At 35.4% G+C, this 27,144-nt stretch overlaps 5 protein-coding genes, 1 long non-coding RNA gene and 2 pseudogenes across 11 annotated transcripts; 2 read left to right on the top strand and 6 right to left on the bottom strand.

Annotated features, from left to right (window-relative positions):
* The first annotated feature begins 304 nt into the window (after window positions 1-304).
* On the top strand, window positions 305-1,355 carry LOC104710917 (large ribosomal subunit protein P2w). The gene is made up of 4 exons (XM_010427572.3): window positions 305-427; window positions 523-617; window positions 873-1,099; window positions 1,178-1,355. The coding sequence occupies exons 2-4, from the start codon at window positions 530-532 to the stop codon at window positions 1,202-1,204; spliced, it is 342 nt and encodes a 113-aa protein (XP_010425874.1). The 5' UTR covers window positions 305-427; window positions 523-529; the 3' UTR covers window positions 1,205-1,355.
* A 267-nt stretch (window positions 1,356-1,622) lies between these two features.
* LOC147938124 (receptor-like protein 50 pseudogene) lies at window positions 1,623-4,215 on the bottom strand (annotated as a pseudogene).
* Window positions 4,216-4,618: 403 nt separating this feature from the next.
* LOC104710918 (peptidyl-prolyl cis-trans isomerase CYP71) lies at window positions 4,619-9,026 on the bottom strand. The gene is made up of 13 exons (XM_010427573.3): window positions 8,723-9,026; window positions 8,327-8,412; window positions 8,055-8,143; window positions 7,577-7,816; window positions 7,358-7,479; window positions 7,070-7,145; window positions 6,833-6,940; window positions 6,580-6,756; window positions 5,912-6,129; window positions 5,650-5,782; window positions 5,329-5,552; window positions 5,070-5,223; window positions 4,619-4,986 (listed from the first exon to the last, which is right to left on the bottom strand). Exons 1-13 carry the CDS (start codon window positions 8,911-8,913, stop codon window positions 4,906-4,908), a joined length of 1,899 nt encoding a protein of 632 aa, XP_010425875.2. The 5' UTR covers window positions 8,914-9,026; the 3' UTR covers window positions 4,619-4,905.
* Window positions 9,027-11,817: 2,791 nt separating this feature from the next.
* Window positions 11,818-15,197, bottom strand: LOC147938123 (putative disease resistance protein RPP1). The gene is made up of 3 exons (XM_087464012.1): window positions 12,402-15,197; window positions 12,203-12,305; window positions 11,818-12,116 (listed from the first exon to the last, which is right to left on the bottom strand). The coding sequence occupies exon 1, from the start codon at window positions 15,172-15,174 to the stop codon at window positions 13,810-13,812; it is 1,365 nt and encodes a 454-aa protein (XP_087320138.1). The 5' UTR covers window positions 15,175-15,197; the 3' UTR covers window positions 11,818-12,116; window positions 12,203-12,305; window positions 12,402-13,809.
* A 376-nt stretch (window positions 15,198-15,573) lies between these two features.
* On the bottom strand, window positions 15,574-18,928 carry LOC104710919 (putative uridine kinase C227.14). 4 transcript variants are annotated; one of them, XR_015565321.1, is made up of 10 exons: window positions 18,770-18,928; window positions 18,408-18,489; window positions 18,292-18,322; window positions 18,153-18,211; window positions 17,987-18,060; window positions 17,369-17,455; window positions 17,225-17,286; window positions 16,816-16,887; window positions 16,169-16,600; window positions 15,574-16,042 (listed from the first exon to the last, which is right to left on the bottom strand). XR_015565321.1 is itself a non-coding variant. In XM_087464013.1 (9 exons), the coding sequence occupies exons 2-9, from the start codon at window positions 18,450-18,452 to the stop codon at window positions 16,511-16,513; spliced, it is 510 nt and encodes a 169-aa protein (XP_087320139.1). In that variant the 5' UTR covers window positions 18,453-18,489; window positions 18,770-18,928; the 3' UTR covers window positions 15,574-16,510. The 4 variants fall into 4 exon arrangements, 1 of the variants encoding a protein (XP_087320139.1); XR_015565319.1 differs by having other exon boundaries at window positions 15,861-16,042; window positions 16,816-16,877; XR_015565320.1 differs by having other exon boundaries at window positions 15,574-16,600.
* LOC147938122 (uncharacterized) lies at window positions 15,612-16,354 on the bottom strand. Its single transcript, XM_087465481.1, has 2 exons — window positions 16,261-16,354; window positions 15,612-16,168 (listed from the first exon to the last, which is right to left on the bottom strand). The coding sequence occupies exons 1-2, from the start codon at window positions 16,352-16,354 to the stop codon at window positions 15,612-15,614; spliced, it is 651 nt and encodes a 216-aa protein (XP_087321607.1).
* Window positions 18,770-21,674, bottom strand: LOC147938121 (disease resistance protein TAO1-like; annotated as a pseudogene). The gene is made up of 5 exons (XR_015565317.1): window positions 20,959-21,674; window positions 19,716-20,835; window positions 19,470-19,612; window positions 19,310-19,369; window positions 18,770-18,903 (listed from the first exon to the last, which is right to left on the bottom strand). The product of XR_015565317.1 is annotated as a disease resistance protein TAO1-like (transcript).
* Window positions 21,675-22,214: 540 nt separating this feature from the next.
* On the top strand, window positions 22,215-24,374 carry LOC104710920 (uncharacterized). 2 transcript variants are annotated; one of them, XR_015565357.1, is made up of 6 exons: window positions 22,240-22,766; window positions 22,884-22,976; window positions 23,160-23,249; window positions 23,567-23,641; window positions 23,722-23,789; window positions 24,121-24,374. It is a non-coding gene; the product is annotated as an uncharacterized LOC104710920 (long non-coding RNA). The 2 variants fall into 2 exon arrangements; XR_015565356.1 differs by lacking the exon at window positions 24,121-24,374 and having other exon boundaries at window positions 22,215-22,766; window positions 23,722-24,010.
* Window positions 24,375-27,144: the final 2,770 nt, after the last annotated feature.

Below are 27,144 nucleotides of genomic sequence, written 5' to 3'. Positions count from 1 at the left end.
TAACCTATATTTGTTTATGGATGTCCTTATGTGATGATAATAATTGACGTAGTTAACAAGACATTTATATTATTTGTATGTTTGACTATGTGTTGGCGTATACTTCAAGTAGCTGACAAATATTTTTCCATTTCTAAACCAGCAAAAAATTAAGAATTATTGAATTATTCTATTAAAAGTGAGAGAGATTTCGAGAACAGTCCTATTAATTACCGGTTCATAATGAACCAAATCAAACCGGTGACCGAATCAAAAAACCAAAAAAAATGAGAGTAAAACCAAGGAACCGTAAACAACCGGAAACAGAGAAACCCTAACTATATATACAACTCACTCATCGTCTTCCTCCATTTTCGTTTCCTCGCTTCTCCTAAAACTCAAAAGCAATACAAGCTTCTAGTAGCTTCCTACTTCTCAAATCTTCTTGGTAACTCTTGTTTCAGTTGTCTCTGAATCGCTCTCTTTGTGAACTTAATTCCAATTTATTGACTAATTTGGGTTTATCTTTTTTGGTTCCTGCAGAAAAAAAATGAAGGTTGCTGCTGCTTTTCTCCTCGCTGTTTTGGGCGGAAACGCTAATCCTTCTGCTGAGAATATCAAAGATATCATCGGAGCTGGTAAAATTTGTGTGTCTGAATGTGTTTTGATTGATTAGATTGTGTTACTGTGAAAGAATTAGTAGTAGCAATGTTGGTTTGGGAAGATTCTGCATTTGCTTTGTTTAAGTTTTTAGAGGTTAAGTTTTGATTCTTGAAGCTAGTGATGAGAGTTTTGTGATTTTGTTGATTAAAAGGCCTTTGTTTTTGTTATAGATGATTATATGGGTTTGTGTAGTGAAGTATATGTTTATTATTGTGTGTTTTGTTTTGTAGTTGGTGCTGATGTTGATGGAGAGAGCATTGACCTTCTTTTGAAAGAAGTGAGTGGTAAGGACATTGCTGAGCTGATTGCTTCCGGTAGGGAGAAGTTGGCTTCTGTGCCATCTGGTGGTGCTTGTGTTGCTGTTGCAGCTGCTCCATCAAGTGGTGGTGGTGGTGCTGCTCCTGCAGCTGCTGAGAAGAAAGAAGCTAAGAAGGAAGAGAAAGAGGAGTCTGATGATGTAAGCATTCGATTACTTACTCTTTTGTTATGATCTTGATTCGGGTTCTTGATATTGGTCTTTGATCTTCAAATGCAGGACATGGGATTCAGTCTCTTCGAGTAAGATTATCGCACACGGTCATGAGTCGAGATTTTGTTTTTGGTGCTCTTAGTGGCACCAATTTTTGCTCCTCTCTTGTAGTTCTTTGTTATCAAAGATTCTTGGATTACGAATTTTACTACTTAGATAATGAAGCAAGAAGATTTTTTTTTTTCTTTTGGATTTACATGATGATTCTATGCCCTCTGTAATGTATTGATTAGTAATTAACCTGGTACATAGCTCATAGTATATCAAGAAAAGAAAAAAACAAATTTGTTACGACGTTTAATTTAAATGTCATGGAGATCATTAATAATACGTGTAGATATATCACTATATATTTCAAACAAGTGTGAAGTTTATTATCGCTAGTAGAGACACCATCCTCCTGACTCCTGACAAGTGATGCTTACGTACCTAGTATTAGGAGGGCGTGCGTTTAAGTAAAAGAGTGAAAGATTCTCATGAACCAGTAACGTTTACATGAAATTAGAATGTGGCCTATGGTGACACCACACACTTGATCGCCTTCTTCCTTTTCATCATCTTGATCTTGCTTTGTTGCTTCTTCTTCTCCGCCGCAGGTTTTTTGGAGAGGGAAGACCGCAAAGTCTAGGATTCTTTGCGAATGAAGAACTATTTTGGCTTTGAAACTGAGTGCCTTGTGGTATTGGACCTTCAAATTAACCTGTTGTAAGAGAAGTTCATCCGCTCTAGAAACGTGAGTTCCCCCAGCTCTGGTGGGATTTTGCCGGATAATTTGTTTTGAGATAGATCTAATGATTCAAGATTGGTCAAGTTCGACAGAGATGGTGGGATACGGCCTACGAAAGCATTGTTTGACATGTTGAACACAATCAGTTCCTTGAGTAAACCGATTGATTCAGGGACCTCTCCTTGAAATCTGTTTCCAGAGACATCGATGGTTTTGTAGATTGTGAAACCACTCCCAACTAACTCCATCTTCAATCCTTTGGCCGTCATAGTCACTGAGTTATGATAGTTTCCAGCGTTACGTCCCACACGTCCTGCATACCTACTCGGCATATCATCGATAATGACCAAGTGTTTTAAATACTTGATCTGCGTATAATATTCTACAATGTCCACGACCAATGACATTGCACTCCAAAGCGCAAAGTAATCTGATGGCAAGACTCCAGTGAAGCGATTTATCTGAAATGTCAAAGAGTCGCAGCTTAAGGAAACTCAAAGAATCTCCAGGAGAAGATATTGGCCCATAGAATTCGTTAGAACCAAGGACAAGAATCTGTAAATTGGGCAACGATCCCAACCAGAATGGAAATGTGACACTTATTCTGTTGTTTTCCACGTTCAGAAACTCGAGTTCAGTACAATTGACAAGAGACTTGGGAAGTTCTCCTGATAACTGGTTGTGACCAACATTAAGTGATCTCAAGTAATGAAGTAATCACTGATAGATCATCCCTCTGGAAGATTACCAGAAAGGGTGTTATTCTGAAGATGCAGGACTGAAATACACGAGTGAAGTATTTAAAACACCGTGGAATCGAACCGCTGAAGTTGTTGTTGGATAAAACAAGTGTGTGTCAAGAGAAACCAATTTGCACACTGCCTTAGGAATCTCTCCCGAGAACCAATTGTCAGAGCCGAAAACGAAGGAAGATCATGGAATGTGTTTGAACTTATATTAAGCATTTCTAGTTCACTTCTTTGAATAACACTCGCTGGTCCTCCAAAACCACTGAAGGAATTCTGAGAAATGTTTAAAAACCACAACTCTGGCAGTGTCCATAACCACTCTGGTACTTGGCCTTCAATTTGATTGGCAGAGATGTCTAAATAAGACAAACAGCTAGTTTCGGTTTGTAGAAACTTGGGAAACTCAACAATATTGCAAGAAGATAAACTCAAGGTGGATATGGATGAGGAAATATGCAGAGTTTAATTGATGTTCAGATTAATCCCTGAAAGATCCAAATAATCAAGTGACATGAGAAGATGTGAGAAAATACTCGTGTCAACCATGCTTCTTGTGTTAAGAAACGAGAGGTCAAGGAACGTAAGTGACTTGAGACGCAAGAAGATGCTGAAATCGACAATGTCCCTCCCTGTCTTCCATAAGGAGAGATCAAGATAAGAAAGATTGTCTAGTTTCGATATAGATCCCGGGATTGGTCCATTGCAATTGTTTTCTCCAAGGAACAAAAGTTCAAGTTTAGATGGCAAAGAGATATTCCCAATCTCACTCAAGAGTACCACTGAAGTCGTTTCTTCCTAGGTCAAGTTCGATCAACGAAGGTATCATGAAGAGAGATGAAGGAATTGATCCCGAAAACAGATTTTCGTTGATCTCAAAATCCTCCAGTTTTGTGAGTGTACTCATGTTAGATGACTGGGAGCATACCTTCGAACTGGTTAGAACGAATGTCGATCGAGGTGAGCTCGGTCCAGTTAAGTAGCACACGAGGAAAGTTGCCACTGAGCTTGGTCGATACAATTTTCAAATATCTCAGCCGTTTTAGGTTGCTCACTGAATCTGGTAGTTCCCCGGAGAAACCATTAAAAGAAAGATCAAGATCAGTGAGGTATGAAAGATTTCCAAGTGAAGAATGAATCTTTCCAAAGAGATTGCATTCACTAAGGCTCAAAACCCTCAAATACTTGAGGTTGCCGATGGAATCTGGTAAAATAATTGTAGGAAAGATACAGGTTGTGAAGAAGTCGTAGTCTAAACAAACTACTATTAGATCTTAGAGGGCCATTGAGAGTACTGCCCTTGAGGTCTAACAGAACCACTCCTTACCCGTCTTAGGATCACAAGAGATACCGTCCCAATAACAACAGTCAGTGTTGTTACTCCACAACCTGTACTGCAACGACTCCTCGGCATAGAACTCGTTCTTGAACTCCCAAAGAACATCCCTCTGGTCTGAACGACACAAGTGCTTAGCTCGAGAACTAAACACAAGTACTGAGTTAGAAAGTGACATGATTATCAAACAAAATCTCCATATTGTCATCTTCTACTCACTACAAGAATACATCATCACTTCTCTTTTCTCTGTTGTTGTTTTATGTTGAAGTAAAACAAGTTATGTTGATAAATTCTTGACTCTTCTAATGCATAGATGGTCACTTCCGTTTATGGAAAAAAAATTTTAAAGCTTGACTTAACAAGTCTCTGTGAAAATTGTAAGTCATCTTTCACAAAGATTACCAATTTCCAAATGAATGGTCAACAAAGCCAATCAAGTATACTCTTGGAAAAGGGTAACTCTTAAGAGATATTGCCTTATCATAACTTATGTGCCTAGCCAAGAGTAGACTATCATCATACTAGGTAGTCCATAACAAAAAGAAGGAACTAAAGAGTCGCAAGTTATCTAGTTACCCTCTGCAGTCTGCATATTGGTTGTCTTTTGAGACATAAACCCCCGGAACTTGAGAAGGTATGAGAAAGCCGATCCACTCTATTACAAAAAAATAAGCGGAACTGAAGTCACATTAGAATTTTGTTTGTCCACTAAAGCATTTGCAGAAAGTTGTTTAACAAAACTAAAAAAATAATGTTCAGTATAATCAGGAAGATGATATGCCAACAACTTAATCTGCTCGGGCACAACAAACATATCCCACAGTTCGATCCATCTCAGATGAACCACAAAGTTCAGATTAGCCGCAAGACCAACTTCCCAGCAGGGAATCAATCACGGGTACGGATCAACAACGATTGTTCACTATTTCGGAACAGTGACATTAACTATCTTAACATCTTGGTAAGGCCTATCGTTCTTGTCAGTCTTCACTTTCTCTAAAGCCTGTTCATTTGGCTTTATGGTTAGACACAAAGCCACATTAAGCCAACAAGTGAAAAACATTCTTTTTGGTTATCAAATCATACCTGAACCACATCCATTCCCTTCACAACTCTTCCAAAAACAGTGTGCTTATTGTCTAGCCACGGTGTAGCCACCGTTGTGATAAAGAATTGAGACCCATTTGTGTTTGGCCCAGCATTTGCCATAGACAATGTGAACGGCCTGTCATGCCGTAGACTGCAGGCCAAGAACAATAATAACATATCAAAAACTAAGTTACATTTCATTTGTTTCTAAAGGATGGCTAAATTCAAAGCAGGCATGGAAGCAAGAAACATTTACCTTTTGTGAAACTCATCCTCAAATTCTCTGCCCCAAATTGACTGTCCTCCAGTACCATCACCAAGAGGATCTCCAGTCTGAACCATAAATCCTCTGATAACCCGGTGGAAAAGGTGGTTATCGTAATAGCCATTTCGACAGTGTGTTGTGAAATTCTCCACAGTTTTGGGACATTCCTCTGGGTAAAGCTTCATGTGAATGTCACCCAGCGAAGTATGCATGATCTGGATAATTAGGAGTTCAAATGATTAGTGCTAAATATCCAAATTACAGATATGTAATGAGTAGTAGAAGCAAACATCGTGGGTTATGAAAACATACCACGTTCTCTGGAAGAGATGTTGTAGATGAGTTTCCAATATCTGAGGCAGACATAAGTTCATCAGCAGCAGGCTTCTCGTTGAACACATCTCTCCCTTGGCTTGCATCTTCAGGTTCTTCTGGCTCTCTCCGACTGCAGAAAAAAATTAGTTGATAATAAATTCATAGTAGTTCTCAGCAATATCAAGGTTACAAGGTATCTCTAGGGATATCTAAGAAAACATAGACATGAGTCAATTTAGCACGATAGGGAGTCACATACCTGAACATATAGATCCTGTGTTTCTTGAAGGCACAGCATAAGATAGTCGGATCAGATAAAGGCTCCTTGCTTTCATTTACATTTGCCGCAGCTGCTGGAATCTTCCTAACTTTCTTGCCTCCTTGATCACCTTGATATAATGCAACTCTCAGATACCTTTCATTACTCTCCACCTTTCCAAGGATCCTTGCCACTGTGTTGGTGTGTAAATTTATTATCTAGAGAACAAAAGGGTAGACAGCGAAAATTAGCAGGTTATGATTCCATTTACTAAGCATGGAAGAGTTCTAATACAATCAATCAAGAGAAACTAGTCTGCTTTTACATAATGTTCTGCTGGAAATACAAAGATATCGAGGATTTGTGATAATAGAGCCCCTTTCACTCCCCCTTAGACACCCAAATTTACGATAAGATCTCAAGCTCCTTTCCTCTACATTCACTATATTGGCAGAGAGCATAACCACTTAAATATATGGCAACAATAAACGTAACCTCATTAAATCTTGGTTACTTTAATCACCTAAGTAAAAGCTAGCCACTGGTGAAAGGCCCAGATCTATAAGCTGGTTAATTGTATAATGTGCATGTGAGACAGGATACGTATCATGTCTAGACTGATATGTCTATGGTACTTTAAAACGAAAAAAAATAGGTGGATTTCTTACTTTTATTCCAAGAAGAGTGGCGTATATAAGGAAATTAGAGCTTTCATCAAAAACAGCATTGGGCTGCGGAGCGCTCTCGGTTTTTTCAAGGTCCTTCTCAACTGCCATTCTTCTACCAAAGTCAATTGCTTCAAGCCTGTATAATGGAGCATCACTCCTCTGCAGATCTTGGGCCACCTAATAGTGGAATAGATCATTAAGATTAATGTGAAAACAACATGTAAAGAGAAAAGTATCGAATATGTAACCTTACCTCAAGTGACTCATCATATACCCGCCTCAATTTGCCAGTTATAAACCAGAACACGCGAATCCTACGATCAGGAGATGTAACGGAAAACTGTCTACCATCTGGACTCACCTGAAATGAATTTCACAAAATTTAGAGACGAAAACTTGCACTATGATTTTCACCGGACATATCAATTGCTTATATCTGCATTTTAAGCACATAAAGAGAAACTAAAGATACTAAATGCCACATAAGTACCTCAATGGCAGAGATTGTTGTTTTGCACTTTGCAATCTCAAAGAGATTTGTATCACTCTTCAGTTTAAAGTTCACCCTACAACAACAAGTAAAAGGTCAAATTGTGAACCATAGGTGATAGCAGCCCATCAACCATACTCAAATTCTAAAGATGGTCAACTAAGAAGTTGGCAACTAAAGTATTTCTACTACATGCTGCGCTCTTTGAGTCATTCTCAGCAATACGATATTTAACTACATTAGCCACTAATAAAAGCCTTTATGATAAGAAGTGAGACAAGGACATACTCATCCTCCGGAAACTGCAATGTCGCCGGACTCCAGTACTCAATGATTCCGTTTGTGTCACCAGAAATCATTGTGTCCGAAACAGGATTGTACTTCATGACTTTAATTGGATTCATATGTATCTGGGCATACAAAGATTAGGAAAGAAAAACCTTTTTAGCTTTGTATAAAACGATGAGTCAAGAAATAGCAACAAAAGAAAAACAGATTGAAACAAACCTCTCTTGAAGCAATGGGTTCGTTGGAACCAGAACGGGGATCATAAATGTGCACAAACGATGAGTTTCGGTCACTAACAGCAAGTTTGGCTTTGACATCCCCTTGTTTGTAGACCCACTCAACAGCACCAGGGATATATGGCAAAGCGATCATAGCCATCATGTCGTAGTTGACAACATCATATATTTTAACAGCATGATCATTTGAGATTGTACAGCAAAGCAAACCATCAATGCTAACCTGCATTGTTGAAACGAGTCATGGTTGATAACAGAACTAGAAACAAACACAAAAACTGTGGAAACCATAACATGTCTAACTATAAGTTCCCACCAGGTCAACTATCTTCATTCATAAAATATATAAATAAAAAGCTAATCTTTCAATCAAACATGGAGCATATGCCTGGATTTGAGGTGACAGTATGTTAGATCTAAATAAAAAAGAGTTCACATTGTAAATCACTGGCGATACTTACCGCTAGACCTTCAATAGGACCGAGATGGGAACGGAAATGCTTAGCAAACTCGATACCAACTCCCTTTTTCTTCCAGAATTTCAAGTGACCTAGATTATGAAACAAAACATACTTATAACAACCAAAATGATATATACAGAAAAGTTTCACTGTAATCCATTAGTATCTGGAAGAAAAGAGACTATAACATATATTATTCTATGCTTTGACATTACAAAACCCAGAATGAAATCACAAATCACATAAATACCAGAACGATCAGAGAACATTACCATCCATGCTTCCACTTATGAAGAAATCAGCTGCTGAAACAGCAACATGCGTAACAACATCTCGATGCATATAACTTTTCTCATACCTGGAGAAAGAAAGCAAAAAAGGATACAAATCTCATGAATTCACAGATTACAAGCATACAAATCTCATGAATTCCAAAAAGCTCAAGTTGAAGCAGTAATAAGAACCACCAATGTATTATTAACTAGGACTCAACTAAGGCTAAATTGTCACTAATTTGAGATTTCCATTGCAAATGTTAGCTCGTTACCAAGGTTAATTCCATTAGGTTACGGAGAAGTAAGCACCAACTCCTCGAAACTAAAACCCTAAACCCCAAAAATTCAATCAACTAGATTAATGAGGAACAGAGAAAGTTCTAAAGTACTTACATATTAGCAGAAGGAAGCGAATCAAGATAAGCTTGCTCGAACTGAAGCGGACGTTTGCGTTTTCCTCGTGGAGCAGGTCCAGGTCCGACTATCGCATCCTCCTCCTCCTCCACTTCAGGCGGGGGCACCGCAACCACCGCCAATTCTTTAGTTGGACTCGCGGTTCCACCATTCTTCGATTCTTCCTCCATTGATCTCTACTCTCTTCCTCAACTCAAAGCTCCGTCGATTGAAAGCAACTTCGAATTTTCAGAAAGAGACGGTAAAAAGAAGAAGAGAGCAGAGAAGTTTAGATTCATGAACTAAACATATCTATTGGGCCTGAAGCCCATATAAATTTGTGAGCCTTACCCAATTAAGATATTTGCAGAATTTTTCTTAATACAACTCTGTTAGTTAAATAATAATATCATCGAAGAACAGAGAAACATATTTCGAAACTTGGTTTGAGATTTTGTTGCTGTTGTTGCAAAATGTAAACTCAAGAAGTACTGCCAACTACATAAACAAACTTCAGAATGTGTTATTATAGCTCTTATGGATTCATGAAGCTTCTTTATAGATGTGATAATTTTTAGTATATATTATCAAAATTGTGACATGAGAAGAATTTAAGTAACCCAAAAAAAATAGGGAAAACCAATTCCACCAGAGTGGTGATAATCACAACAAATTGCACGAGTAAACAATACATATATATATATATATATATACTAGGAGTTGCCCCGTGCTATGCACGGGCTTATCTTAATATTTGTTCGATTGGCAATTTTTTTAACTGTTAGATTTTTATATTTCTGTATTTTGCTTTCTTAATTGGATTTTTTTAATTGATAAAAATTATATAAATTTTAGGGAGAAGAGTATGTATCTAAAGTAATTAAACTACACCCTCATGTATAATGGATTTTATTAATCATGTTTACTTTTTTGAATAACAAAATGTTTAAAAGCTTAGACTGATTCTCTTTTAGGACATGTTGTTTTGCGATGTAACCATTTTGCAATACACTTAAGGCAAATTTTGTGATTATTGAAAATTATAGACTCATATAGTCATATTAATACATGTCACTTTCAAACTACGACAATAACTTGTTTGGACGTTGTTTCCGCTGTGGCTTTACAGAAATAGCCGAGATCTACCATCATTGTTGAGTTTTGAATTTATCCCATGAGTAATATTTTATTAAATATGGTGAAGTTTAGAGATATAAAATAAATATTATATTCCTTAATATTGTACATTTTTCATCCTCAGATTCAGATAATGTGTAATTTATTTCTCTTTTAACTGTTAGTAACCCCTAACATCAAAAGCACCTTTTTTGTCCTGTCAACACAAGATGTAAAATGATAGGAATCCTTCAAACTTCAAAGCCTATTCAGTGGCTTTAAACCAAAAATAAAATAAAATAAAGATCACCTTTTGGTGATTTTATTCACTTCGTCATTGATTAAGGCAAATCCTCATCATCTTTATTTTGTTGTTACGTGAAGACATAAGCGAAAGTTGAAATTGAAGTCCCATATCATAAGTTAACTGAAATCAATTACAAATCACTTCGTCTAACGTTGTTTCTTCTAATGTCTTCCTTCGATATATATATAATAGAGATCTTATCATCTATCTTAAGCTTTAGGTCTCCCTATCCGTAGTAATCTTAACAAATATCCAAGTTAGAAAAATATATAAATAAAAGAATGTATAATGAAATTTTAAACTCAAAAAATCATTTTCTAACACAATTATACCGTTGTGTGATATATATCTTAGGCTAAGCTGCATTGTTTTAACTTTATGAATATGTCGTAGTGTACATGCACGTAGGCTCATTGTGTCTCCATAACTTAATAGAAAACTTTACTCAATATGGCAATAGAAAAAAAGCTTAAAGGAGAAAATAAGAGTAACTAAATTTTTTATTTGATTGTTTGGTCATTCCGTAAAGGTTTTCTCCTCCACCTAACCACCAGTCCAGACTACTACCTTACATGCTTGCATAAAGTTAAGTTCCTTGTCTGAGATCTTAAATCCTCCATTTTCCTTTAAAAATGAATTGTGCAATGAGCAAATCATTTACATGATCTAAAGGAAAAATGCTTCAGAGACATTAGAATTTTCCTCGAATCATAACAATAATTTGAGTATGAAGTAGAATACATCACATGAAATATACATATTAAGAAACCAGCCAGTCAACCATTATAGTAGCAGAATTTGGCCGTTTAAAATTAGGACAATATAGAATTTTAGTCAAAGAGAAATAAGAGATTGGAATGTATAAATTTATGACTAAACATTGAATTTGATTTTTGGATATAAATGTAAGCTAATTTATTGAGATTTTAAAGGTGATAATGGGATTTAAAAATTATATGTGCAATGAGCAAATCATTTACGTGATCTAAAGTAAAAATGTTTCAAAGTCATTAGAACTTTCCTCGAATCATAACAATAATCTGAGTACAAAATAGAATACAATCACATGAAATATACATATTAAGGAACCAGCCAGTCAGACATTATAGTAGCAGAATTTGGCCGTTTAAAATTAATGGGACAATATAGAATTTTAGATAAAGAGAAATAATAGATTGGAATATAAATTTATGACTAAACATTGAAATTGATTTTTTAAATATAAATGTAAGCTAATTTATTGGGATTTTAAAGGTGATAATGGGATTTAAAAATGAACTATGCAATGAGCAAGTCATTTACGTGATCTTAAGGAAAAACACTTCAGAGACATTAAAACTTTCCTCGAATCATAACAATAATTTAAGTACGAAATAGAATACAATCACATGAAATATACATTTTAAGGGACCAGCCAGCAGCCATTATAGTAGCAGAATTTGGCCGTTTAAAATTAATGGGACAATATAGAACTCTAGATGAAGAGAAATAAGAGATTGCAATATAAATTTATGACTAAACATTGAAACTGATTTTTTATATAAATGTAAGCCAATTCATTGGGATTTAAAGGTGATAATGGGACGTTACTAAAACAATATTTAGCTTTCCACGATTTATTGAATTGAAGATGAAGAACATCAAATCTTAAACAGAATTAACCATGCTCTAATTTTGAAATTGTCAACCCATGCTCTAATTTTGAAATTGTCAAGAATACATATGGCCCATTGTTAGCATTATATTCATTCATAGGCTCATATACATTGGTCTTAGGTTTTAGAACACTAACGTTGAACCAATTAATATTTAATAGAAAGTAGAACGTTAAAAACAAAACACTTACGCCTAAATTTTTGTGGGTTTACATGGGTTGCAATGACAACAACTGTTTCATCTTTTAGGGTTAAAAGTTTGGCATGGACATCGACCGCAAGTTCTCTCCAAAGAGATATGTATACGTTGTCACCACTACAACAAACACTATAAATGTTACACAGTTACAGACTTACAAAATGTAGAACGAATCTGAAAAAAAAAAAAAAAAAACCCAATACCTTTCTAAAATGCAAGTCAGTATTAAACTGAAAGTTGTCTTTGAAGGGTGGTTCTGATCTTTGTTTTCAAATGTTCGAGACGAGGATATTTGGCCAACAACATCTGGTGAGTGGGTAAATGTAGATATAAATCATATACTGAAGAACAGAGTGGAAGCTAAGAGACCAGAAATACGAACAATGCAAAAAAGGTTGTTACCTGGAAGCTCCTCACCCTTGTTTACCATATCAAGCAAGTCTGAAAAAGTAGAGAACCTAAAATAATCAAAACCAATAGAGCATTGTCATTTTTAACAGTCTCCAAAGACGTTTTCTCCATGAAAACAATTCTCCACTTGTGTTTGGTGCAACGATAACGGTTGGAGGATGCAACAACATCGAAATCATTGATGCTGTACAACTGGCCTTTAACCAATTGATCTTGAAACTTAGACACACAATTAGGAACAACTGAAGCTTGTATAGCACAATTCTGAAACAAAGGCTAAATGAATGTGTTAAAATGGAGGTAAATCAGGGGTCAAGAGGAACAATCATAGAGATAATATACATTTTCATCAGTAAGGAGACATTTTCATTAGGAACAATAAGTAACATATTGTTTCTTCAAAAGTCTCGAACTTCCCAAATATGGATGACCCAAACAACAATCCTATTGATACTAGTGTTGTGTATTTCGTTGGAGGTTGAATCAAGGGTAGAGTAGGGTGCTATTGTTTTAGTTTTACCCATGGTGTGTGAGAGAGAAGATGAGTGTCGTCAAAGGTTGTTATTTAAAAAAAAACTTAATGCAATGGATGAGGGAGAGTAATCAGGGATTGGAATGAAATGTTAATGACCATGAAATCATAGGTGTTTGGTATTATTTTCATTACGTTATAATTGGGTGGTAAACGTAAAGATGACAATGAAGGATATACTTCAATGGAATTTTTTTAATTACCTTAAAGATTGTAATAAGTAATACAAATAACGTCATAATAATGGTTTATATGATTCTAATTGGTAGTGAAGATCTAAACCCCTTTCTTAATATTTCTAAATTTGATACCAAGCAATTTAAAAAGGATTTTGGACAGGATTAATGTTACATACAATTCAGAACTTCAAATAGGTGTTCGGGATCTTGACACAGACATTAAACCAGAAATGATTTAGAATTTGGTGGTGGAGTAGGAAAATTAAACCAAAGAAACCCAAGGATTAGGAGATTTTTGTGAAGGTACATCGGAGGTGGTAGCTGCTGGGAACGATGATTGTGAGAAAGTGAGTATAGGTGAATTTGACATCGTTTGGTTCATATCTCCTGATGGGTGTAAAGACTGTCAATTATATTTGCTGGACTTTTAACTGGTTTTATTTTGTTAGGCCCAATTTGAAAATATAAAAACAATGGCCTTTAAGAATAAGAGAGGACATGTGTCAGTTATATAATAAGCCAGATGTCATGTTCTAAGCAGAAGTTGAGAAAAACCTTCTCTTATTATATAAGATATATCGAGATAAAATCACTGGCTGTTCCTCCTTTGTCTTTGGACTCTCATTCCCCGGTGAACTTTAGTTTCAGTGTTTGTCTTTATCAGGGAGTTGGAGTACACCTCCTTCTCCTATACCCCATTTGTCAGATTCAACGCCGAACTTAAAGACAATTTCGGTGAAAGCTTCCTATCTATTTCAACTTCTATCATGTACAGATGCTCTGTTAAAAGGACAGGTAGAAACTTATTCGCTGCTTCTTCATTAAGAGTGAGACCATTTCGTTTGTAAATGATGCGATGATATACCTCGCTCCTGTCACCATCATCACCAGCCCCAGTGACACCCTTATCAATTAGCAAGATGCAAGCCTTAAACCTCCAGGTTGTAGAAAGAGGCCATTGATTAGATTTCACTGTCATGGAACTGCCGTTAGTAGCTCGGGTAGTAAAACGTGCAGGCACTTCTCCACCAGGTAACAACGCACGTCTACTGTTGGTATGGATGATGAGTTCCCTCGCTTCTTTATTCAGTTTTAAGCAGTTGGTAAAGTCAAGATAGATCTTTGGATTATGAAAAGAGCAATCTAGTATCTCCAGAGACTCACAATTACTAGCGTCTAGGTATGATAAACAGCCTGGAATCTGTGACAGTGATACCAGCTTCTTGCAGTTGTTGAGCATAAGTCCCCAAAGACGATTGGTTGTCTTGACCCATGGAAGAATCTCTTGTATTTCTGTATCGTCCAAACATAGTGATGTGATGATATCAAGGGCATGCGGGTACTTTTGGAGGTTTTCACTGTATGACATTTCCAAGCGATTAAGACGGGGCCATGACTTGATCGACAAAGGAACTTCTTTTATTGCACTTCCGTTGAGCTGGAGAGACATGGTGTTTGTAGAGATCTCAGGAAAACTTTTCAAAAGAGAGCAATCAATGAGAACAAGTGTATCAAGAGACTTCAAGTTGATGTTATTCGGAAGACCTTCTAGCTTTGAGCATCCTTCCAAACTCAAGCATTGCAATTTCTGAAGGTTGCCTATAGTGGAAGGTAGCTCCACCAGACCAGTGCACATATCAAGATACAAGTTCTGCAGATTAGTAGCATTTCCAATAGAGGAGGGAAGCTCCATCAGACTAGTGCACATACCAAGATACAAGTTCCGGAGATTAGTGGCATTTCCAATATAATAGGGAAGCTCCACCAAACGTGAGCAGCCCCTGAGACTCAAATGTACGAGATTAGTAGCATTCTCGATAGACGAAGGAATCTTTACTAAACTTGAGCATCCAGAGAGACATAATCGTCGGAGATTAGTGACATTCTCAATAGAGAATATAAGCTCTTCCAAACTTGAGCATTCAGTAAGATCCACTTCTCGAAGATTAGTAGCAGTTGAGAGATCAGGAAGCTCTTTCAGGTCTTGTGGAATAACTATAATCAATCCACTTGATATTTTCAAGCCGCTGTACAAACAAAATAAAGGCAACATGAAAAAAAAAAAAAAAAAAAAAAAAAAAATTAAGAGACTTCTAAACCATTAAGATTTAAAACAAATAAAAATGGATTGTCAAGATAACTACTTCCTAGGCCTAAGACTATCCTCATTGGTTTAGTTTCTTAGTTGTTTCTTAAGGCATTTTTAATAATAAAAAAAAGAGAAGAAACTTTGCTAAGAGTTAAGGAAAATTTTGTTGATTATTGGTAGAACCAAATTTAAAGGTTTCTTAATAATAAATATAGTAAAATAATAATTAATATCTTAAAAGATTCGAAATTATTTTATATATCATAGAAACATATTTTATTAATAAAAATATAAAATAACATACAACATTTAAAATTAAAACACAAAACATTAAAAAACAAAAACATAAAATACACCATGAAATAAAACATAGAAACATATTTAATTAAAACATGAAACATTTAATATCCAAATTTAGTCCACAAATGTTCAACTAAATCAAGTTTCAATTGGTCATGCACTTCTCTATCACGGATTATTATTTGACCATTCAGCACGTTGCTAATATTTGAATTCATATTGATAGAATATGAAAGATCCACACCCTCTGCTTGTGGGAAATCAGAAACCTCAGCTTGACTGTATCCATCTCGTTCATTTTCGACAATCATATTGTGGAGTATGATACACGCCCTCATAATCAATCCCACTTGGTCTTTATCCCATAAAAGACATGGATTTTTAATGACCGCGAATCTACCTTGTAGGACACCGAACGCACGCTCAACATCTTTTCGGTAGCTTTCTTGGCGGTCAGCAAATAAAGATGCTTTTGGAGTCTGTGGTAGTGGTATGGATTGAATAAACGTTGGCCATTTCGGATAAATACCGTCTGTCAGATAGTAAGTCAAATTGTACTCTCTGCCGTTAACGTAGTAGGTAACTTGTGGAGCTTGACCATAAAATATATCATCAAAGACGGGAGATCGATCAAGAACATTAATATCGTTAAAAGTACCTGGAGACCCAAAAAACGCGTGCCATATCCAGAGATCATACGACGTGACCGCCTCTAAAACAATTGTTGGTTTGCCGGATCCTCGTGTATACATGCCTTTCCAAGCTGTTGAGCAATTCTTCCAAACCCAATGCATACAGTCGATGCTTCCAACCATCCCGGGAAATCCACGTTCTTCTGCAACATATAGTAATCTCTGAAGATCCTCTGGTGTGGGTCTTCTTAGATATTCATCGCCAAAGAAATTGACAACTCCACTGACAAAATGTTGCAAACATTTTCGAGCAGTTGTTTCACCAAGTCGGACATATTCGTCCACCGTATCACACCCGCCACCATATGCTAGTAGCCTAATTGCTGCAGTACATTTTTGGATCGGAGAAAGACCAAGCCTTCCTGTGGCGTCTCTTCTTTGTCAGAAATAAGGATCTTCTGCAGTAAGACCAAACACACAATGAATACACAACCTAGTCACTTCCATTAATGAAAGAACAACCACCAATTAAGAATAATTACTACCTAGTCACAAAGAAGTACACATAGGAGCAAAAATAAACAGTCATGCTATAACTCACTATCCCAAAATAGATACTACCGACTCAACAAAGCAATCAATTTAAATATAAACCAATTAGGTGTATATTTACCTCTTTCGGTTGGTTGAAATGTTGTTTCCTTGTCGCCTTAAGTGTGACTTGTTTGAGCTCAACTAAAAGAAACTCACAAAACAAGAAACAAGAAATGGTTTTAGTAACTATGTAAAGACATGACATCCATTAAAGCATAACTACAAGTACATGAGTCTTAACTAATACCAACTGTGTAAAGATATCCATTAAAGACACAACAACCAACAACCAACTCAATCCGACTATGAAACAACAATTGTTGATTGATTATGAACAACAAAACTCAAAAAATAAACACGGACTACTAGTGTTTCTGGTTTCTGATTACCCAGTTGATTGATTACACATTGCTAGTGTTTCTGGTTGTTCTTTCATTAATTGAAAACTGATTCTCTAAGGTCATTGAAAAGGACTTAGTACTACATACCAGTTGAGACATGCCGGTTTTCAACTCGTTGCATTGCTGTATCTAGATTGACATCGATGAACCTTTCAAATGAAGATGGAAGATATTGTAATTGGTAATATTGAGATAAAAAAATTAAGTAAAAACACTTTTGATTAATTTTACCACTTATCATCAAACATATCCGAGATGTCTTTCCAAGATCCTTCTTCTAACAAGATGTAGTTTCCTTCTACAATTACCACTTTATGCCTGTAAAAAGAGGAGATAGAGAAGACTGATTGTCTCGGGAAGAGGTACATAAAACCATTATATGATACCAGTGTTCAAGAAAGCGTTAGGCGGTATCTGGGCGGTGATCCAGCATTTAGCGCCTAGAACGCCTAATCAGGGCCTAAACGGTTTTTAAGCGGTTTAGGCGTTTACAACATAAAACATTATATATATAAAATTATGTATAACTATATGTTAGAAAAATAAAAAAATTATAAATTGTAAACAAAATTAAGAAAATACATTTATTTAAGTTATATGAACAACATATAAACATTTATAATTACGTATGCATATATAAAACTTGATAATTTAAATATATATAGAGTTAAAAATCAAAAATAAATATTAAAATTAAATTAATGTAATTTTAAGCGGTTTAGGCGGTCATCTAGGCGTCTGCTGAGCGCCTAGCGTCTAGACGGCGTCTAGGCGGCCGCCTAGACCGCTTTCTTGAACACTGTATGATACTATTGAATTAGGATTCAACCGGTTCGGGAAGCTACTTACTGGAGGCTAACAAAGATATCATCTTCAACTGGATCTCCAACTCCATGATCAAATGATGGTACATAAACTGATCCCTGAACAGCTTGAAAACTAATCAGAGTCTAATGCAAGTGTTGTAACTCCAAGACCCTAAGGTCAACAAAAAATCTTGTAACAATCTCTTTACCTCGTTTCTCAGCTTCTTTAAACAGTTAAGCAATAGTGCAGGATCAAAAGTCCATGGAGCTGGTTAATGGATAAAGGGGTCAAACCAATTTTGAACACTTTGAAACCTTACGTAGAAGATAACTCTTAACAGATCTCACCTCCTCTTCTCGCATGGGCTTCTTTGGGATCCTAGAGAGACATTCAAAAAGTCTGGTTAAAAACAAAGAGCAAGAGAGAGAGAGAGAGAACTATTCAAAATCAAATAAAGCTCAACCTCCATAGCATCAAGTTGCGAACGATACAAATGAAACCCATCCATGGGAAATACAATAGCAACATCGGGAGGATTAATCGCACTGATACGAAGAGAATATATGAAGAATAAATCTTTCTTCTTCTTTCGTTTAATTAGCGACAGAAGTTGTTACATAGATCAACTGGGACTCTTATATGGACTCAAAAACCATGAAATTTCAACAAAAACGAATCCTATATCCATGATTTATAAACATACAAAACAACCAATTGATGAAACGCAAATGAAACCGGCATACAAACAAAAGACATAATTAAATTAAAATTGAGACATTTTTCAAATAAACAAACAACAATTACTAGACATGCAAGAACAATTACCTGAAATCGAACTGCTTGAATCTTCCCCAAATATTAGGGTTTCGACGGATCGATCTCCACCGGAATCACATGCCTCCTGCTTCACCGGAACCAAATCGCGGCCGAATCCATGGACAATCAGCCGTGGGAATCAACTGGAAGAGAAGCAATCAGTTTTTCGGAATCGAAGAAGAGAATCAAAGCAAATCGCGAAAAGTCTCGAGAGAGAGAGAGATAAAAGAGAGAAAAGGAAAATGAAAGAGAGATGAAAAAAAAAAAAAAAACCCCTTTGTCCCAATTAAGACTCGACCCACTGATTTTGTGACACCTGTCCAGCAAGAGACGTTTCTTGCAATCCTAAAATTAGAAACGAATCTTGCATTTCTTAACTTATGTCTGAATAATTAATATTATCTACACCTAAGAAATGAACTAAGAAACAACATAAATCCACCGATGAGGATAGTCTAAAAGGTGTAGAGAGAAAAATAAATTATCCACAAGAAAGAAAACTAAATTAAAAAGTTGAAGACAAAAATATAGTATATAACAACTACATACCTGATTACTTTCCCATAGCTTATGAAGTTTGCTGTACCGCATCTTCAATTTGACAAGGTACTGCGTACAAAAATTTGAAGGCAAACATGTCATGGGGAAACGTTCCCATTCTAGTAACCTCAATTTTTGCGAAAGATACTTCAAACCATGCGGTAAGTACAATTTATAGCTCTGGTCACCGTATGCGCAATGGAATCTTAAGAATTTAAGATTAGACATTCTCTTGAAGGCTCTCTCACTAACAATTAACTTGTCCTCAATCTCAGATAAGTTGAGATCTATGCCTACAACAAATCTACTACCCTGAAAGAAAGGTACAAAAGAAAATAGAAATTGTTAGTTATCGGATGAATTATTAAATCTGCAGGGAGCAATGGAATGAAGAGATAAAGGTAAAAAAGCATACGGTTGCCTCATCAGTCAATACTTCACAGATGTCTTTAGTATCAACCAAAAATTGTCGTCGCCCAGGCTCACGAATGGACTGCTGACCAGGCTCAGAACGAACGATTTCTCTACCCAATAATACTAGCAGATTATGCATATCTATGCGATTAAAAGATATGAAGGATTTTTCAGCTAAGATGTGAAGGTTGTGCCTTAAATTTAAGAAATCCTTTGCAAGAATGGCTTCTACTATCCCAATGGATTCACCGTTAAAAAAGCAGGCTATATGAAGAAATAAATCTTTCTCCGCCTTTTCTAAGGCATCGTAACTGAACTTTAAAATGCTTTCAATCTCTCCATTAAGGCTAATCCTCAACCTCGGAATTGCCTTTTCCCACTCCTGCTTAGACATATTCCTGAAATAGGATCCCATGACCCTTAGTCCTAAAGGGAGTTTACCTAAAAGACATGTAACTTCCACTACGAGATCCTCGTAACCATCTTCAGGGAGATTTTGACCAAAAGCATACGTACAAAAGATTTGACATGCTTCATCTGTTGAAGGATAACCCACCTTGTAAATATGGTTGATGCCATGTGCTTTCAAAAGCTTTTTATCTTGTGTTGTGATGATTATACGACTTCCAGGACCAAACCACCAAGTCTCTTTTGCGATAGCATCTAGGTATATTGAGTGGTCGATGTTATCAAGAACAACAATTACTTTCTTGTCGTGCAACATGTATTTTGCAACTCCTAAATGAGGAACCTCAATGTCATTGTTGTTAGTTATCTGGGAGATAAACTATTTGTGTAACTGCAACTTTGCAATGTAGTCATCAGAACACACTGGCCTTGCATACATGTATCCTTTGATATCCTCCATAAAAACATTCAGTTCAAAACTACCGGAGAGCTGTTTATATAAGAATCTGGCAATGCTGGTCTTACCAATCCCAGAAGGACCCCAGATTCCTATCATTCTCACTTCGTTTGAATCTAAACATAACTTCGATTCCAGATTTTCCATATGAGCTCCCATCCCAACAAAACCATCGAAATCACTTGATGGCGTGGAATTATTCAACAAGTTCAATATATCAATGACAATTTTTTCAATCATGGCCGCTTCATTATACCTAAAGGAGATGGAGACGATCAATCAATCCATTAATTCAATATATATAGGTTATGGTTACGATTCTCACAACTTATATACTATGAAATATTAAAAGCAATAGAAAAAAGAAAAAAAGACGAACCAATGGCGAGAATCATAACCGGCGACTGTTGCCACTTTCGCCAGAGCTTGTCCCCATCTTCTAATAACCTCCTTCGTTTTGCCCGCACAAGTATTTCTGAAGACACTCCCAAAATCTCCAGTGAGTTTCTTTACATCAGATGGATCCACTTTATAGAAAATGGGTATCACTGTTTGACCCAACTCTTCGCTACACTTGATGATCTCGACCAACTCATCAAGACACCACTTAGAAGAAGCATAGTTCCTTGAGAACAAGACAACCGCGATCTTAGATGCTCTAATCGCCGTAATGAGTTCAGGGCCGATGGATTTTCCTCTTCTGATCTCGTTATCAATGAACGGAATGATTCCTTTTCTTTGGAATTCCTTCTGAATATGACTGAGAAAGTCTACCCTTACATCTTCCCCGCGGAAACTCGGAAAGACTTGGTGTGTCCAGCTTTGAGACGAAGACGATAGAGGAACCGATGATGAAGGAGGTAGAGAAACAGAATTAGTATCTTCTTTGTCATCTTGTTTGACCCTAAATTTTCTAAAAATCGTTAAGAAGCCAATCGCAGCTGCGACTGAGCCAAGGAAAAAAGAAGAATTCATTAGTATGGTAAAGCGTGGATCGGGTCGAGATTTTACATGGAGGAAGGACTAACAAAGAGGCTTTCTGTATAATGGATACTGAACGTTGACTCTTTTCTTTTGGCACAGAAACTCCATGGATATATGTTTCGTATCATAATCATACCAGAATAAATAATGATATTCCATGGAAAATATTGCTAACGACAAAATTATTGTACCTAATCCAAGTTTAGTGCACATCTATTTATTATTATTGTTTTCATTGATATTAAAACTATGTAAGATGTGACTTCAGATAACATATACTATTAAATCTTTCAATAAATCTTTCAATAAGATACTTATCATGGTTGCTTTTAAATAACAAAAATATTTAAAAGTAACCACGACATGGAGAAACACCTTCTACAGCAGAAAAATTTACTAAACTGATTGATAAGAATGTCACTCAGTACGATCGGTGGAGGCAACAGCATTCAAGATTGGTTTGCAACAAGGTGCTATTAAGCATGTTAGACCATTTCCACTGGGAGTGACTCTCTTGAGTTCTCTTCTAATTGGGCCCAAAATTGAATAAAAAATCCATTTTCAGGTCCAATAAACAGTATCGATCCTTTGGAACGCATTTTGAATAAACCCATGAGAACTGCGACGTGGCTATTTGCTATTGGAAAATAGATAAATATAAAAGGTATTTTTTTTTTTGCTCATTTTTTCATTTCTTTCTTCCCCGACTCTCTATCTCTCTTTTCTCTCGACCCACAACTGCGATTCGATGGCGATTAAGATCGAAATCGGAAAATCAGAGGATTCAAGACCTTGAATCCTTTGATTTTTCCGGCTAAAACTGGAGGGTTATGGGTTGAGGAAGACGATGGCCACTCCGATCGGCTTCACCGTAAGATGTGACGATTCGGGACAGAGAAGGTTCGCCGCCGGTGGTGTCTCGGGACTGCGATGAAGAAGCCGATGGATGGAGATCCCATTGTTCGATTCCAACTAATTAAGTAAGTTTCTCTCTCTCTCTCTCTCTCTCTCTCTCTCTCTCTCTCTCTCTCTCTCTCTCTCTCTCCCTCTTTGCCTTTTCCTTTATCTCTGATTAATGGATTCTGACTGAGTATTACACTTGTTCGGTCTTAATTGTCTTGGGCGGAGAAGCACAATCAGAACAATCCGAGAGCGATGGAGGATAGGATCAAAGCAAAGACGATGAGCCCTTCTTCTTTGAAGGTACCTATGTTACGGTCTTCATTCCCTTATATGACTAAAAATTACTCTTGTAGCTTGGATGATTGGTTGGTTCACGTTTGTTAACTAAAATTACAACTTTTGGATTTATATACGTAGATGATATTTCCATGGATGTTTGATGAGACTCATTCCTTGATGCCAATTCAAATCTGCTATGGCTCCTTCTTCATCACCTCTTCGTACTACAAGGTAATAATACGAGCCTCAATCGTTAATTATGATAAACGAAAGAAAATGAAAACAAAAAAATTATTTTGGTTATTAGAATTCTCCTGATCTTGGTATCATATATGATGTTTGTTTATTTTTTTTAATATTTACAATTTACTCATTCTTTTTGGTGTCATGCATAATGCATTGAGATGAAAACAGTGAAGCAGATGAGAAGTATGCGAATGTGAAATGGGAAGAGCTTGGATTTTCTCTGACCAGATCACATGTATGTAGTCAAATGTAGACAAGGTGAGAGCTTTTCACAAGGAAAGATCATTTCTTATGGGGATATTTCAATCAGCCCTTGTCCACCGATTCTCAATTATGGCCAGATACGTTTTCTTCTCTTACCACTTGTGGCTAAATCTCACTGATTGTAGGAGCTTTGGGTTTTATTAGAAAACAGGATTAAGAAACTTGAAGCCTTTAATCTCTAAATGAGTGAGAAAATGATCTGTATAGTCATATCTTGTGTATAGTTGTTTGAACTGAGTGTGATAGCCAGCAAAAGTTTATAACTTTAGCGTCTATATATACGTTTTGATTATTGGTTTGGCTCTTTGTAGGGACTATTTGAAGGTCTCAAAGCTTACAGGTAGAAAATCGAAGAGCTTCGTGCTTGTAACATCTTCATTGTCAAGGTAAAGAGTTTCAACATTTATCACACGGTAGTACATGATGAGCCTTGACAGAACTGTGACTTATCATGGCTTTGTTGCAGATTGTATAAAGAGGAAGCAAAAGACAACGACTCCCTTGAAAAGACCTCTTCGGATACAATTAGATTTGGTACTCCCACTTTCTCTCTTTTCATCCTCTTCCTTCTTGTTTACATCTTTCTCATATATATAATTTGGTCTCCTTCATTCCTCACTTCGCAATCGTCTTCTTGTTTACATCTTCCGAATTTTGTAATGTATGTTTAATTTTCTGAATTTTGTAAAATATGTTTAATGATCTGAATTATGTAATTTTTTTTTGTTTTCTATTTATATAAAGTATTTAAATAATTCTTTTATCATTTTATATATTTAAAATTTGATAATTAATAAACAAAATTTAAAAAATTATTATTTAAATAATTGAGCAACTTCTTTTTTTTTTTTTTTTTTTTTGCCAGATTGAGCAACTTCTTTAGTGGAGGAATACTTTTGATTAAGTTCTAAGTGGGTTACTTTAATTAGTTTAGTATTAATTTTATAATTAATTAATTTCTGAGTAACTTAGGAGGGGTACTGGAGTGGAGATGCCTTATGTATTTACTCTTTAAGAAAAACAAGGTCCTATTTACTATTATTAAAACTATGTGAGATGTGACTTCAGATAACATATATTAAATCTTTCAATGAGATACTTATCGTGGTTGCTTTTAAATAACGAAAATATTAGATGTGTGTGTGTTACAAACGTAGTGATGTGTGTTATATATATCCTTGGATTCTAAGAAATCCGAAACACATAAGCCAAGTCGAATCAATTCTTATGTCCACGTCCGACCTAAGAATATTTCTACTCCATTAAACACATAAGTAGTCGATTCTTCCTCCATTGAATATTTCTACTCTCTTCCTCAACAGCTCAACTCAAAACCCTTTGTGAAAAACTCAAAAAACTTAGGAGGAGAGTGAGATTGAGAGAGAAGAGAAAAGAGTAGATTCATGAACTAAATATATCTACTAATTGAGTCTTAATTGCCCGAATTAGAATCTAAGAACCTTATTAACTTAATGGATATTATATATATGAAGAATTTTGAGCTATTCGAACTCAGTGGTTTTAATAAACTTTTTTTTTTCTGTAGAAGAATTGAGTCTCATCTCTCTAAACTTTTGTTAATCAATTTTTGTATCTCTTTTTAAAAAATCTGTAGTTTTATATAGGTGTCATCTAATAAGAGTTTGTAGTTGTTGAAAATTTAAGATTTCGTAGTTTCAACTTTTCAATCATATTCTTTTATCAATGCATTTATGTTGGATTTGCATTAGAGTGGTGACACAACCATATTGTAATTTGTAAACTATATATCAACTTTAGGAGGGCTTAGTTTGGATTAGGTTTCAAGTTAAAAAAATTTGTAATTCACATTTTTTTTCTGGTAGATTTTTAAGTAGTGTATCTTTCAAAACAATTCGCCTCTGAGCTCCATTATTGTAAACACTATTAGGTTAGAAATTCGCATAGTAGAACTAAGCATTCAACATGATCTTTATTCACTATATATGTGACTATTACTGAATAAAAAGTTCAAAATTATCATCTTTATCTAGAAAATTGGCTCTTTCATATCTTCACAATGACACTATTTTGAATTCATGCATTTAAGTTTTATGAGTGCTAAAATATATAAAAACGTGCAGAAAGATTAACAGTGTCAATCTACCGTAAAATCTTGATGTTGTGGATTTCACGTATGCAGCAAACTAAAAGAATTACTACAAATCGATGTAGTTTTGGGTTTTCTGTTTATTTTGTTTAATACTCTATTCAGTAGCCTCCCTGCCAAACCATTTCACGTGGGAGTGGGACATTTCGATGAGGACTCGGACAAACCCGTAAGTCTCTTTGAGAAGCTTTAATAGACATTTCTTTATAGATATACTAGAAGTTGCCCCGTGCTACGCACGGGCTTATCTTAGTATTTGTTCGATTGGTAATTTTTTTAACTGTTAGATTTTTATATTTCTGTATTTTGCTTTCTTAATTGGATTTTTTTAATTGATAAAAATTATATAAATTTTAGGGAGAAGATTATGTATCTTAAGTAATTAAACTACACCCTCATGTATAATGGATTTTATTAATCATGTTTACTTTTTTGAATAACAAAATGTTTAAAAGCTTAGACTGATTCTCTTTTAGGACATGTTGTTTTGCGATGTAACCATTTTGCAATACACTTAAGGTAAATTTTGTGATTATTGAAAATTATAGACTCATATAGTCATATTAATACATGTCACTTTCAAACTACGACAATAACTTGTTTGGATGTTGTTTCCACTGTGGCTTTACAGAAATAGCCGAGATCTACCATCATTGTTGAGTTTTGAATTTATCCCATGAGTAATCTTTTATTAAATATGGTGAAGTTTAGAGATATAAAGTAAATATTATATTCCTTAATATTGCACATTTTTCATCCTCAGATTCAGATAATGTGTAATTTATTTTTCTTTTAACTGTTAGTAACCCCTAACATCAATATTAAGCTTTAGGTCTCCCTATCCGTAGTAATCTTAACAAATATCCAAGTTAGAATAATATATAAATAAAAGAATGTATAATGAAATTTTAAACTCAAAAAATCATTTTCTAACACAATTATACCGTTGTGTGATATATATCTTAGGCTAAGCTGCATTGTTTTAACTTTATGAATATGTCGTAGTGTACATGCACGTAGGCTCATAGTGTGTCTCCATAACTTAATAGAAAACTTTACTCCATATGGCAATAGAAAAAAAGCTTAAAGGAGAAAATAAGAGTAACTAAATTTTTTATTTGATTGTTTGGTCATTCCGTAAAGGTTTTCTCCTCCACCTAACCACCAGTCCAGACTACTACCTTACATGTATAAAGTTTAGTTCCTTGTTTGAGATCTTAAATCCTCCATTTTCCTTTAAAAATGAATTGTGCAATGAGCAAATCATTTACATGATCTAAAGGAAAAATGCTTCAGAGACATTAGAATTTTCCTCGGATCATAACAATAATTTGAGTATGAAGTAGAATACATCACATGAAATATACATATTAAGAAACCAGCCAGTCAACCATTATAGTAGCAGAATTTGGCCGTTTAAAATTAGGACAATATATAATTTTAGTCAAAGAGAAATAAGAGATTGAAATGTATAAATTTATGACTAAACATTGAATTTGATTTTTGGATATAAATGTAGGCTAATTTATTGAGATTTTAAAGGTGATAATGGGATTTAAAAATTGTATGTGCAATGAGCAAATCATTTACGTGATCTAAAGGAAAAATGTTTCAAAGTCATTAGAACTTTCCTCGAATCATAACAATAATCTGAGTACAAAATAGAATACAATCATATGAAATATACATATTAAGGAACCAGCGAGTCAGACATTATAGTAGCAGAATTTGGCCGTTTAAAATTAATGGGACAATATAGAA

This window comes from Camelina sativa, chromosome 9, assembly GCF_030686135.1.
Source record: "Camelina sativa cultivar CO46 ecotype springtype chromosome 9, ASM3068613v1".
Taxonomy (NCBI): domain Eukaryota; kingdom Viridiplantae; phylum Streptophyta; class Magnoliopsida; order Brassicales; family Brassicaceae; genus Camelina; species Camelina sativa.
The sequence above is the reverse complement of the archived record's forward strand: the minus strand, read 5'-3'. Positions and strand labels throughout refer to the sequence as shown.